This window comes from Thermobia domestica, chromosome 1 (genome assembly GCF_964235325.1).
Source record: "Thermobia domestica chromosome 1, izTheDome1.hap1.1, whole genome shotgun sequence".
NCBI lineage: Eukaryota > Metazoa > Arthropoda > Insecta > Zygentoma > Lepismatidae > Thermobia > Thermobia domestica.
Genome location: NC_137454.1, coordinates 1,724,527 through 1,739,981, shown reverse-complemented (window position 1 = coordinate 1,739,981; position 15,455 = coordinate 1,724,527). Strand labels below are relative to the sequence as shown.

The 15,455-nt window shown below is 37.7% G+C and overlaps 1 protein-coding gene across 5 annotated transcripts in view; it reads right to left on the bottom strand.

Annotated features, from left to right (window-relative positions):
• Positions 1–1,349: 1,349 nt before the first annotated feature.
• The window catches only part of S1P (membrane-bound transcription factor site-1 protease), an 86,712-nt gene continuing 72,606 nt past the window's right edge, over positions 1,350–15,455 (bottom strand). For 3 of the 5 annotated variants that reach the window (XM_081754394.1, XM_081754397.1, XM_081754403.1), the window contains one exon: positions 1,350–14,247. In XM_081754394.1, the coding sequence (XP_081610520.1) occupies positions 13,932–14,247 (316 nt within the window). In that variant the 3' untranslated portion in view covers positions 1,350–13,931. The remainder of the gene's footprint in view (positions 14,248–15,455) is intronic. The other 2 variants (XR_014130964.1, XR_014130965.1) reach the window with 2 other exon arrangements.

Here is a 15,455-nt window from a genome sequence, read left to right as displayed (position 1 = left end):
CCTAACGGTGTGAAATAGTCACATTCTGGACGCCCCTCAATGTGCCTCAATTTAAACCTTAATAGGGCAGTTTCTAATTAAGCTCGGAAGATAATTTTGGTATCAATGTCTTCCTGAGGGATTGGAGATTTCCACTGATATGTGTTTTCATGGGTAGACGCAGAGCCAAGGGCAAGTTATCCAATGCATCCGGATGTAGGTTTCCAGGAACTCTTGATAGGTGTTTCTCGTCAGCCTCTAAGGAAGTATATGTGTGCGTAGTAAAGTGTTACCAACAATACCGCCCCACACACTAAGAGTAAATTGTTTTTAATGTCTCCCGGAACTGATCGCATCAGGATTATCGTCCGCTGCTTTCTCGTGTGAACTGAGCCTCATCTGTAAAGACACTATTGCGGATGAGAAAATGAGATTAACGGCGTACTGCTGGAGGTATCACTGGCAAAAGCGTACTCGCGGCAGGCAGTCGGCTGCTGACAAAGACTTCACTCGCTGCAGGTGATATGGATACAGGTTCGCTCGCTCGACGACATACATGCCATATCAGTAGGTGGTTTACACGTAGTTTTATCATTCAGGAAGACATTGATACCAAAATTACCTTCCTAGCTTAATTAGAAGCTGAGCTATTGAGGTTTAAATTGAGTCACATCGAGAGGCGTCCAGAATGTGATTACTGCACACCGCCAGGCAGCTCAATGGCCGTAACTCTGTAATGATGCATTTCCCGACATATAGTCATATGAACTCTTTTACTTGTCTACCCATAAGGAATCGACCCCTGAAATTTTTCCGTACCTATTTGTCACACCCTGTAGAATGTGCATAAAAATGCAGATCTTAACGTATTGATGATACTAATTTGGGGAACTTCTTTATGATATCAAGAATGTAAAGAATTTGTGTAACTAATATATCAATTTAGTTAGACTAGGGAGACTGCAAAAATAAACATGAAAGAGATTTTTTTTTCTTATTGGCGATTATTTCGTCTTTGTACTTACCACATCTCAAGCTGACTATGTTACTAGAAGGCCTGGCACATCTTCCGCCCCGCTGCAGCGGCGTTTGACCCTAGTTTGAACTCGTACGGCATACACGTCCTTATGACGCTCTGTGGACGTCACTGTTCTTACGCAACTGAACTGCCACAACCAAGTAGTATGTTGGATATATTCACACCAACAACTGACCTTCGCCTTATCTCCATTTGCATTCAATTCACAGTGCAAGGGCCACTTGAACACACACCTCCACAAAAAGCGACAGAACTTTCTTGGTTACCTTTATACATTTTTTAAACAGAAAACGGTAATTATATTTGTGTAGTACAAAATTAAAATCTAAACTGTTTTTCTTCTTTTTATTTCTAAAGGAAGGAAAAGAAATGATACTATATAAAAATCTCATCACAGGGAAGACATTTTCTTGAAAAATATTCTCAAGAGTTAATTACAGCTCTGAGCCTTAGTAATAAATACAATAAAATGAGTTGTTATCATATATACATGCATAAAATATGCAGAAAAACAATAATAAATTATTTCTTTCTTTGGAGTGTGTGAGTACGGATGTGATGTATGTCTAACAACAATTAGTCTACTTCGTAGTACTTTATAACTGGGCACTTACTACGCGACCATCTAAATATTTCATTTAGACACGTGGAAAATAATCGAAGGGTAGGTGCGATGGAGGTTGGTATGTTTCTGCTAATCAGCCATCATGTATTTCTATGAACTCTCATCTATCCATGTTCTTTGATTATGTTTCACGTGTCGGAACAAAATAATAGAATTCTGCTCTTCATTCCATCTACCCTCTTTTGCATCGCAAAACGGGAAAAGTAAGTTATTGACTTGGTTCAGGGAGAGAAGTACTTGTAATGTTCATCATTTAAAATATAAATTTTCTACATTACGCTCGCCCACATTTAATTTTAATCTTAAATAATAACAATAATAATAGAAGTTATGCTAGGTAATTTATTTCGTCTTCCAAAATGTTTATTATATATAATTATTCATTGCTATATCAAATGAAAAGAGCCACAGTGTCTCACTTCTGGTAGGAAGGGTCCTTGGTTCGATCCACCAAGTGAGCTTTTGGACAACATCGTCGGTGGGTTTTCTCCCATATTGTCATGCCACCAAATATTTTACAATAAATCATCATTAATTATCCGTCTCGTTTAGGCTAAAAGGCATAACTGTGTAAAGACATAACACCCTTTTGATCAATAACTTCTTAATCAATAACAGTAGGTGAAAATTGATTGCACCACTGTTCCCCTGAGATCGAGCTCGTGTCAAATGATACCCTACATGCCACCTTCCCAATTAAAAAATCCAAAATGGGGACTTCCAAGATGGCCGCGATGGCAACCATGTCGTGCAATATAGTCCTTATCCACCCTAACAACATGAACCATGAACCAAATGTGAACGCCAAGCAGTTCGTGTGCTACAGGGATATTAACCGACTTATGTTTCACCCTACAGTATAATTTATTCCGACTTGCAGTACTGTCTGTACGCAATTATGTATAATTAAGGAAACTTGTCCAATCTTGAAAAATAGTTCGCTCCATTGAGATTCCGCTCTGAACAAGTTTTATTGTACACACAATAGTATTGAACGTTTCAATATTACTAGCTGAACCTACGCTCTCTACACAGTGCATCATTTCACATATGAGCACCAATCTCCGTGCCATTACTCGCAATATGTGTACATGTCCCTTTACAGACACAAATGAAGGACGTCTTCTTAAAAAAATCGGCAAGGGTTATCATAAAGGGGAGATTTTTTGAATATCTCGCACCGTTTGCAAGATTTGTGCGCGCTGCCGGCTGGAGTTTCTAATTCATGAATGACCAGTGTTTCCTTTCTTCTTGCATGCAGTATGTGATATATATGGTATTCATTGGGCAAAACACTTCAAACAATAAAGATTCATCTTAGACTGGAGAAATGGTTATCCTTCGTTTGTCATTATCATTTGGCCATGAAACAAACGCCGGAGAGATCTACTAACCCCGTATACAAATGTATGGTGTTGGAATGTATAACTCATACGATATGATGCCTTTTGAAATTTCAATACTTCCAGTACACCCCTAGAAAGTATAATGAAGAAATAAAAACGACCATTTTTTAAACATTCAATTAGAACTGAACGATGTACACAAAGTTTGCAATCGATCAGTGAGAACGGAATCTTTCTAGAGCTTCTGGTTTCCAAGATATTGTAAAAAGAATTGGCTATAAACCTAGCATTTTAATATATAGATAGCAATATCTTCATCATCACACACGAATCCATTGACAGAGATTCTTGTGTGATATAGTATCGAAACCTTACCGAAAATTTTTAAAGTGCATGTTCTTATTCACAATTACACCAGTTTCATAAGGCCATAATTAGATCTTTTTAACTTTTCGTGCTGGAGATTGATGGTGGTAAGAGAAAAGGCAGACTCCAAGTGAGAAAAAAATAAAAATAATATTTTGGTCTCCTGTCAGGTTAGTTGCAATGAAGAGCAGAATAAATATTGTGCATTTAGAAGCGTATCAGTAAGATTTCCGCTATTATTATTACAAATGGCTTCCTCACACAACACATATCAACATATGTACTTTATACAACTATTTTTCAATCCAGTGAGTATTAATAAATTCAGTGAAACACGTTCATATAGTCATGTGGTACCAACAAGTCATACTGTTCTACACATGAGCAAACTTACACCCAACAACGAAATTACGCACCAAATAACCAACCATACTGAACAGCAAAGGTAACCCCATGTAACACAAGAAGTTTGTCTTGTTCAGCAAATAACGTAACAATGCAAATATTGAATTGAAAAATGTGCCTGGTACTCCGTAAAAAATATTTTAATGTTTTATGATCTATGAATCAGACTCAACTTTCTTCAAAAATATGAAAAATTAGACATTATCTGCCTTATGCAAAATTATTTTGACGTATGATTAGAGTCATACTAAAGGCCTGACTACTGCAGGAAACATGTTAGTCGAACTCTTTAGTATTGCACTAATCACCCGCCAGAACGACTCCGCGTAAGGCTCTCAAATTTTTTACAGTCTTAAGTATTTTACTCATTTTTAAAAGACTGAAACGTCTGTACGCCAAACAGAAGAAACGACGTTATTGTTATTATTTTTCTTGCGCCATATTCCCTCCAGGTTTGAATACAAAGAGAATGAATATGCAACTGCAAATAAATATCTGCGACTGGACCAGGAATGGAACACTGGTGTCCGGCTTACGATGTCGGTTCGATATCCAGTTTGCTTTCGCAATAGTCATACTTCAGTCCGATTTTGATTAACTTTGGCGTATGTTTTCCCTGGTTTCCTTATCAGGCACATTGATTGGTGGTTGAAATCATTCATTAATCTAAAAGCGAATCATTGACTCTAGAATTGTTCGAAGAACGTAAGATTCAACACTATGATAGAGAGATTACCTTTCGAACGTCAAGAGTTTGTGATGATCAGTATATTGTTGCCGGAAAAGTCATGACGTATTTTTTCTTTGTTTTTCAAAGTTAATTTATTTCTACAAAGAACAAAAGTAAATCAATTATCTATCAATCAATTTGCTTGTTTTGTTCGACAACCTTTCGCCTTCTCTCAGTGGCCCTCATAATACTTCGTTCCTAACAGGACCCTGCCTTTTATCAGCGAAAAGCAGAACACAGTGCTGATTTATAGCGTCATCTAAACTAAACGTTAAACCACGCAAGGTTTGAACAGAGCAAAACAAGTGGAAGTCTGATGGTGCAAAGTCAGGTGACTATGCTTAAGTCTGGCAAAATACACCCCATTCAACCTCCAATTTTGACGATTGGGTGTGTTTCGTGTTGGCGAGATGCAATAATTAACGAGCTCTGGACGTTTCTTGATACTGAATTTGCTCAAACTCTCCAATTGACAACAGTGCACATTCGCATTGATCGATTGGTTCCTCAGTAACAGCTCGAGGGAAAAAAAAAAAAAAAAAAAAAAAAAACCTTTAACAGCTCTCCAAACGGAGAGCACACTCTTCTTCTGATCACCGTCTGCTTTCGATGTCGTTCCAGGAAAATATTGAAACGTCAAGGCCAAGACCATTTTTACACAACATTGTTGTAAACAGTCCACTTCCCATCACCGCTTCTCAGTGGCTTAAAAAAATATTTTCCTCACGTTTAATGAACATATCGCAGATATGTATACGTGGCTCAAATGAATTTTTTGGGTTCACGAAGAACCCACATTATCAAGCTTGTTTACATATCCCAGGTTCTTCGAGCAGTCATGAACGGTTAAATGATCAGCGTTCAATGTCTCTGAAATCTTGTCTCGATCAATACCATTTATTTTGTCATCAACTTCGATAAGCCTCCCTGAACGAAGAACTTTGTTGGCACTTAAGTTCTTGTACAGCACTGTCATCGTAAACTTTACGCAATATTTCAGAAGTCTGACGCACGTTCTTCATTTCACCAAAGTAAAACAGAGGAATATGCCGAAAATGTAGTTTCATAAACAATTTGTTATAAATCCTGAAATACTTAACCAAATCGCTCTATGTTTTAAATATTTATTCATCTATTTAGCCCACGCACATGGCCTTGATCCACCACAAACTCGAGAAGGGAGAAACCTAGATTCGCTTTCTGGTGAAATTAGTTCAGATATCACGCTAAGCCTGGGTGATGGCAAGAGATCTTAAACTTCAGTCTAGAGTCGGAAAAAAAAATGAAATGAAATCTCAGTTTTACGCCCCGCGGTTATGCCGGCTAGACTAAAGGAGACGGTGATGATAAGAAATGAATGAAATGGTGGAATGAAGACAGTAGGAGGAAAGGGGAGAATCCTGAGAGAATCCAACCATATGGAGTTTGTCCACCACAAAGCTCAGTTGGCATGAGCTGCGATCGAAACAAAGGACCCTATGCACCAGAGGTGAACGCTCTATCACCGAACCACCGCGGCCCTGGAATTGGTTGGGATATCAGACTAAGCTGTAGGTTCATGTTTCAAACCTGGGTGATGGCAAGAAATTTTAAACTTCAGTCCAGAGTCGATACAGTGGAACATGAGATCGACTTTCAATCTAGTTCTAAAGCGATTTTCATTTTTTATTTATTTTTTGGAAGAGTTCCATTCTCTATCCTTCACTGTTATGAACACTAACCAATAGAAATAATTCTTAACCCCTCCATAAAATGGATATCATGTTTCACGAAAATCAAACAATTTTTGGAAAGTGGTGTAGTGGATATCAACATGGAAGACAAATCACTCCATTGCTTCGTGACTAATTTCAAACCTAAACAATCACGATAATTCTTAAGTCTCAGAACACACACTAAGTTCCATGATTTTTTTTTTTTTTTTTTTTTTTTAACGGAGTTCATCGTACAACTCTGAGGAGGTTTACCTCGTTGTTTGTAACGGACTTAAATGCCAAGAATCGTGAATAACTGGAAAACTTCAAAGAAAATATACGCCATATTGCATCGAAATCGAATATTTTTTACGGGTAAATTTACCCTTTTCTCCTTGACCAATTTCAAACTCAACCAATGAAATGATCACAGAGCTCTACAGAAAACACATCATATTGCACTCACATCGATTAATTTTTATCTTTAAAAAAACTTTTGTCATCACATTATACACATATACAAGCTTCCAACTTAAGGTTGATTTTACCTCCCTTTTACCCTGTTAATCTTGCATTTCAATGTCAAACATCAGAACTTATCATGGAGTAGGCAAACACATACACAAATGATTATTGAGTTGAATAGCGTTTACGCTTTACTGTACAGTGATGATAAAATCTCAGTCATTAACAAAATATTCATTATGTTACTGAAGATACCTTACATTCATGCATATGATGGCGTAAAAATATCACTGAGTATTTTCTTTTTTGAGTACCTTGGAGTCTTATTGTTATATTGTGTACCTTAGAGAATAAAATTATACAAATGTTTAATTCTATTCATTTGAGCATGTAAAACCAAACGTTTGCTCAATCCGCCTCCGATTTTAGAGGAAACAATTAACAGAAACAGCATTTTACACACTTATTGCTTACACATGCACACGGCGTAAATACAGCCTTCCTCGTTGGTCTAGTGGCTAGTGCGCGACTATGGTCTATTTGGTCCCGGGTTCGATTTTCAGTGACAGAAAGCATTAAAACTTAAACGCATTACCGTTCTTCGGACTCCATATTAAATTATAGGTCTACGTCTCACAGAGTCTTAATACTGAAAGGATATGATAAACTTCAACGAATAACAACGGAAATACAGCCTATAGGATGGCAATTCAAAATACGTGGGATGGTTTTAGTTCATCATAAAATAATATCACTTTAACCCTTATAAGATCCATGGTACATTTTCGTACCATAATGCAGTGTTCTCTTGAACCGCTTAACACGTCCTATAACAGGAATTCAAGGCAGTGTTATTGGTCAAGTCAGATATGAACCAAAGAACATCCCTGATGCGTTTTGGAACCAGATGGTCAACTTGGTGGCGTCAAATGGGTGCGGGGAGGATGACATCACATTTTTTCCTTGAGAATTTAAAAAAAAAAAAAAAAATCCCGTTTTTAGCTTTCAAGATATCATATTGAAATTCTGCATGTGCATCGTCAGGATGTCTACTAAAATTCCAAAATGAAATTTCGTGACTTTTTCATGACCTTTTCTTCACAAAACCATAACATTCAAGTAATAAGAGTACATATGTTCTTGAGCACTTATCTTTATCTTATCTCTACTTTCAAAGGCTGTTCCCTGGACCGATAAAAACTTAAAGTCTTCTCACAGTTGAATAAATTGGTTAAATGTGTAGATGGTTTCGGCGATGCGATGCGATTTGCATCGCCACTGCTCAATTATGCCAGTTGAAGGACAATCTCAAGAGCGAATTAGGCCGAATTTTCATGCGTACGATAGAACCGTGCTTTGTTTGCGAGTTGGTAACGTCTAAAGCCGATCATAGACATTTTTGGCTGTGAATTTTGACATTTTATAGAAAAAAAATTTCCAGTCTCTGCTTATATTTGTAGATTTAAAAAATCGTGACCCAAAAGCTAAATTTCTTGACTTTCATGACCGTTTTCTGATTTCGTGACTTCTTCTTGACTTTCACGACCGTTTTCTGATTTCGTGACTTTTTCATGACTATCGTGACCGATAGACACCCTGATTGTGTACACCTCTAACTATTTATCAATTTTCTTTTTGAGATATCTACGTCAACCTGGGCCCAGGCCCGAGGTGCTCAAAGTTTTCGAAAAACAGATCTCGGAAAATTTCCCGGATTTCCCCTATTTTCCATTTCTGGTGTACGATATGGGCATGAGAGTGGTACCCTTTGAAAGGTTGCTTTATTCTGAAGAGAATGAAGTATGAATCATGATCTTACGATAAATAGCAATGAAGTAGTATCTGTTTGACTGAAAAGTCTAAATTTTACTTCAAAACGCGAGGATGTTATAAGCGTAGGGATATGCCGAAGAGGTTTAAGTCGCGGTCGCTACCTCATGTCTAGGTCGCGATGGCGCACATAGCGAGGAGGTCGCACCCTCGCTGTTAAGTTTTCAGTTTAAGGAGAAACTTAGCTGTGATGCATGTGAAATTATTCCGTCAGTACATAAATATCACTGCGAAACCACATTTTGAAACTGAAAGGACCAAACAGTTTATAAATAGGGATGGACGCGAGACGAGATATGAGAAATGCCAAACTCTCGTCTCTTGTTTCGCAAAAATGTTTGAGTCTCATCTCTTGTTCATCTGTATCAAATTTCTAAATGAAAGACTTTTACCTTTTATTCAATTTTCTGTGAAGAAATGCCCTCTTTCAGCCCCCAGGCAAGAAATCGTTTCCCAGTAAAATTTAATAAATAAATAAATCATGTATGTCTTCAGGTTTCGAGGTGGAAGGGGTATTAACTGCAGCAAATGAAATTTCAGCACTGCAATTCCATTATTCGACGTTTCCTCCCTATGGATACGTACCTGTCTTTACAGATATTTCTTTACCTTATATTAATAACGAATTTTGAAGAAACCCTTTTTATTAATCTCGGAATCGGGGGGTGGTGGTATTTTTAAGCTTAGGTATGATTAACAGTAGCTTCTTTTTTCTTTAAAAATTCAACAATTTACGGACTTCAGCACGAAAGCCCCCTCCCTGTTATGCCACTACCTTATGTAATAATAAGCTACAGTATAATTCTCGAATAAATAACTTATCTGACATTCCCATTTCAGTTGCTATTTTCTTTCATTCTCTATTTAAAACGTGCCTATTATGATGTTTGTGTTTCTTATTCCATATCGCTGGAACAAGAAATAATCATAATCAAATATAATAGTGCAGCAAAACCTCTCGAGCATAGGCACACACAATCCTCTGCAGACGAAATTCTAAACAAATGAAGACTATTCCGTGCAGCGCTTCAGGTAGAGCCAATGAGAACACGAGCCACAGCGATGCTTCCGCTGAACATCAATGTAAAAACAAACTCAGTTGTTCATCATCGCGACCACTAATTCACCCTCGCGGTTGACCTCTAGGTCGCGATGTAGCGTACATCTTCGGCATGAGCTTACCCATTTGAATCCATGTGTTTGTGCCAGTATCGAGAGTGCGACCGCGACTTAAACCTCGACCTCGATCGCGAGGTATCTTCGGCATGTCTGTACCCTAAGGGTTAAAAAGCTCGCGATGTACACGCGAAAGGCTACCGAGTGGATAATACACGAGACTTCTCTAAGATAGTCCCGGATTCATTTTCAGGTGAAGCATGTAATTCGTATCCTGCGTTAAATTGTAGCTTCAGTGCTGGAGTGAGAAGTTAAAATTCCTATCAATCAATTCATGAGACATACATACGTACATTAAAAGCTCTAATTGAGTTAAGTGCTGAAGTGGGAAAAATAAGAACTAAGCTACCATCAAGTATCTTGCTAACAAAGCTACGGCTATTTCGATTGTAACGACTACAGCAGGTTCCAACATAACGCTAGAGCCCTTGTCACACTAACTAAGCCAAGCGGCTGACGTCACTGCTGCCGTAATTAAAAGAGGTAACATTTTAAATACGTAGATTTGCTTTTAGACATAGCTTAAGTTGAGAAATCACTATTCCAAAATAAGAATTATTCTTCGTACATTTTGTCTTTTAATATATTATTCGTATAAAACCTATTCTATACATAAAAATAGCTTCTTGAACAATAAGTATACATTTTTCTTATGTAGCACTTAACTCAGTTAACTTTTAAACCTTAAAATATACATACTTTTCTTAGACTACTCCAGGAAGCTCACTGGCGTTCCAGCCCATATGGCTCTTATTTAAACTGACTGATAGGTGGTCAGCGCATTAGCTGTCAACACCACATTTGTGGCTTGGTATTCCAGAATTCGATATTTCAATTTATGTAGCTTCTCAACTTCCTTATTTTGCTAGGACAACATTCTGTCCTTACCAAGAACCAAACCCGAGATCATGGGAACACCAAGGACAAGCAGGAAAAGACCAGTCATACAGTCTCTCGGAACGGTAGGCTTATAGAGAGACAACGAGTTGCCTGGTCACCAGATATTAAGCGGACAACGGAGTACAGCTCTCTCTAAAGTAAATAAAAGCTTCCTCGTTAAAAAAACGGAAGTCTTAATGAAGATTGCCGATCTCAAAACTCAGAGACTACGAAGGCTTTTTTTCCTCAAATACTTACTCTCTGATTAGTTACTTTATTCTCATTTTATTGTTGCTGCGTTCGGAAAGTAACCTCCGATTGGCCACTGTACGTGAAGTAGTGAGTGCAACGCTATCATCTTTGCAAAGACGTGCATGGTAGATCAGTCTGCATCTAGCCGTGGTAGAGTGAAGGTTGTCTGATCACTAGTTCCACTTTCGCAGCGTGTAAAAATGTGTGCTGCAATAGAAAATTTAGCCAAGTAAGAGGTGCGAGCTGTTATACGTTTTCTTACGGCAAAATAATATTCGACAGCAGTTATTCATTGGGAACTCTGTGCTGTGTATGGACCTAGTGTGGTGAGTGAAGGAGTTGTTCGCGAATGGGTTCGTTCATTTAAAAGTGTACGAACAAACATTCATGACGAAGAGAGGAGTGGCAGGCCATCAGTGGTTACTCATGAACTTGTTCAGAAAATTAATGGAAAAGTTGCCCATCCCAGGTTTGGCATCCAGCGATTATCATCTCTTCATGCATATGAAGAAGAGGCTTGGATCTCATCGCTTTGGTAATCATGAGAAGTTGAAAGATGCGGTCACAGGATAGCTCAAGGCACAGGCGTGATATATTTATACTGATGGAATTTCTAAGCTAGTGCAGAGATAAGTGCTTGAATGTTTATGGAAACTATGTTGAAAATAGAGCAAACAAGTAGTTTTCAGATGTATATAATAAATTCTTCGTATTTACTTTGGTGTTTCTTTTTTAACCAATCGAAGGTTACTTTCTGAATGTCCTCGTAGCATAACATGCTCTAGATAAGGAAAATATAAGTTTCGAACTTTCCATTCAAATTTGTCTCTTTCTCCACAACATTTCCTGCCGCGTCGGGCTTACTGGCTAGCCATGTCCCAAGCCATAGTTTGTAACATGTACACCCCTGGGCATCGCGTGACAATTAGACGCGAGTTGTTATGAAGTGACATTGCATTCTTCCACCTGAAGAAGTTAGACATGGTTCGAAACGTTGTAACGAAAAACGACATATTCGAATGATGAATTCGAAACTTTTTATTTTCAGTATCAACTGCCATTCCTGTGATCTATTTCCTTTATGGTAACACTACAGTAATGCAACATCTACCTAATCTTTCAATGTGCTCATACAAATTGGATAGGAATGTTCAATCCTTTGTTTGTGACTATGTTTTAGCTAACAAATGATCAACAATAATATAAAACAACGCTCTGACACAACAACAATTAACTCTATCATCTACTCAACACACTCCAAAGACATCTCTCTTTGCTACAAAGTATTTCACACTATTTACAACGTTCTGTGTGATGCACTGTCTTGTACTCGATTACTTACAGTTGTATGAACGATAACAGTTGTATGAACATTTCGGTTGCATTCACTAACGTCCACTTTGAACTGAGAACCATGATTCACCACTACAGAGAATTTGCCTCTTTATACGTTATTATTTCAAGAAATAACGGTTTCAGGTAAAAAGCACCTAACATAAGTTTTAGAACACCAAGTAAGCCGAAAGGTACATGTCAAGTAACACAAGTTATGGAACTCTGATCAACGTCTCTTACAATTACAACATTGATTATTATCTGTTACTTTTACATTCCTGTTATAAAGCGATATTGTGATCACATGGCGGAGCACCAATTTCATTCACAATGTTTATCAGCCTCTAATTCACTTTTTTCTTAAATATCACACGAATTCAAACCAAATCTTAATTCTTCTGTATTACTCATTAAGACCCAACAAAATAGCTGCAGTGATCTCTATTCTCAGCAAGTACACCAACTTAGTGATAACGTCATACTCTTTGAAAGTCATGAACTGATCAATACAAACACCACATCGAGAATACCGACTCTTTAACTGAATAGTATTTTCTAAATACTGAATATTACGACGAACAATTATCACACGTTTCTTTGATTTCTGTAATGTTCTTTACAAAGTGAAGCTTTCATGTGCTCACCAGTCCCCGGTTACACTTCATATTTTTCAAAAAATCTAATAATAAAAATAAAATTTCTCTGATTTTCTAGTAAGTATCAATGAGAATGAAATGAAATCTTTAAGTTCTACGTCCCACGGTTATACCGGCTAGGCTAAAGGAGATGGTGATGAGAGTAATGAATGCAATGTTGGAATGAAGAAAGTGGGAGCAAACAGAACACCGAGAAAAGCCACGCAAAACCACGCACACGGTGTCTGTCAACCACAAAGTTACCTTGGCGCGAGCTAGGATCGAACCAAGAATCCCATACACCAAATATGAACGCTCTACCACTGACATACAAGCCACCGTGGTCTTCCCAGTAAGTATAAAATACTATTCAATCAATAGTCAATGTTCTTCACATAATTTCCATTCGTAGATAGAGAACACATTATTATTTGAGATACTTAGTTACCAACAAATGCTCCAACTGATGAACGTTAGTTTACATCCAGTTAGGAGCAGTTGTTGACAACTAAGGTACTATTCTTCGTCTGAGCCTAGACATCATCACTGGTTTTTCTTTCACAATGAGAATCATGTCATAAACTTGTTTTTCCCTTAGTTCCATTTCCTTAGCACTACATAATTACGTTGACAAATTTGTGTTCTATTCTTTGATTTCCGCAAGAGGACTAATACACACCTCCCAAGCGTTCAAGAGTCCCGAGATCATTTCCCTCTTCTTCTATCTATCTAAGTAGAAACAATATAATGGATGTTGGGATAATGGAGACTACCACCGGTAAGAATCTAACCATACACTACATCCACTGTAACTGCCACTGAGTGCCTCAACTCCTTTGTTTAGACATTCTTTTCATTTTCAGTTCGATCACTAACTCTTGATCCTTTACATTCAATACCTGCGAGATTTCACAATTCTGGAAACTCCACAGCAATTGTCATAGAAAAAGTTTCAACACGACTTAGATTAATGCCATTTTCGCAACATTTTAAGCGTTAAGCACAACCGTTGTCCGCTTAATTTGTAGACATCGGTAGAGGCTCCCATCACAGCATCCTGAGATACAAGAAGAAGAATCATCATAATGTACATCTTCCCTTGTTTGCATTATCGGCTTAAGTATCACAGCTTCGCAATTGACATTATGCCAACCCAATTATTACAGAAACAACTGCTAGACTGCAGGAACGCGTCCCCCATTGAGCGCGGCCATTATTTTCCGAATGCGAGGCTTTTTCCTCCGAGGTCGAGTTCGTTGTCTGTAGTACTGGCACGCTACATACACCACGACACACGTCATCAACAGCAGCGCTACCACTGGCAGCGAATGGCTCCCATCCTCTCCCTGCAGTGCAAAGCTCCCGCCCTCAGGCCAGTTCCAAACCTCTGGCCCTTCCACCTGACCTGTCCTTATGCGATTGGGGAGATTCCAAAATGGGATCTGTCCTTCCATGCCCAAAGAAAGTAGCTTCTGGGATTTGTACAAGTTCCTGCAAAAAAACAAACCGTGAATATTCACAAAATACCAAACATTAATAATAACACATGATATGGTTCTATGCATCCCTACATAACTCAAGAGACATTCTGATTCGGTCATTTCTATTGTACGTAGATGACACGGAAAGCTTCTCGATATCCCAACACTGAGCAACACAGATGAAGTCATAAAACCATGTTGTGAGTAGTACTGTGCGGAGTGTAGCAGTGCAACACAAGCGACACTTGTTTGTTGTGTTCGGTACACGTCGAATTGTCTTTGTGCAATAGCCCAAAAGAGCACTTAACATCACTTTCGAAGATTATTATTAATATTATTATTTCAAGCAGGCTGGTACAACTCCAAGGCAATGAATGACTCAATAACGATTTGAGTGGATGGAAAAATATAACCTATAATGGGGAAGACTGAAAAACTATACCTAGTAATAAGTATAATTCGGGTCTATCATTTTTTAATCCTGCCTGTCCAAAAACTTTCAGTATAATCCTTATATATACTAATTCATAAAACTAATATATCTGTATGACTGAATAATAATAATAATAATAATAATAATAATAATAATAATAATAATAATAATAACGATATCTTTAAATGTCCGTGGTGATTCATTACTTCATTCACCAGGAATTCCTAAGAAGTGTCGGTAAAAGCAAAAGAGTGTAAATGTCATTCACAGTACTCGAAAAAAGGTATTTTCTACAAAATGTCAGAAAGAAGCCCAATTATTATTCAACTTCTTTCTTAGTTAATGACAAAAAAGAAAAAAACTACAATTTTTCAGGTAGGCAGACTTTCCATCTACAGGAGAAATTAGATTAGTTTATGATCACAGATTCAAACACTTCCTTTAAAAATACTTTTTGAGACTACATGAAAGAGTGAAAAATTGCAGCTGAGTACGGTATCGAACCTGGAGTTTCTGGCTTATCTAACATAGTTCGCTCCGTAAACTGCTCAACATTTCTGAAGTCGTACTCCGATATTAGACTACATGGACTGTGCAACATCCGTCCTGCTTGGACCGTGTCTACTATAGAGTATTTAACTTCTCGTAAGGTTATGTAGGAAATATACTACCATCAACGGATCATTTTTTGTCTTTAGTTCGAAAAAAAAAAAAAAAGTATTAGTAAACTGAGATCAAAATTCGATCTTCTGACGACTGATCTAAAATTTCCCACTCTGGCACAT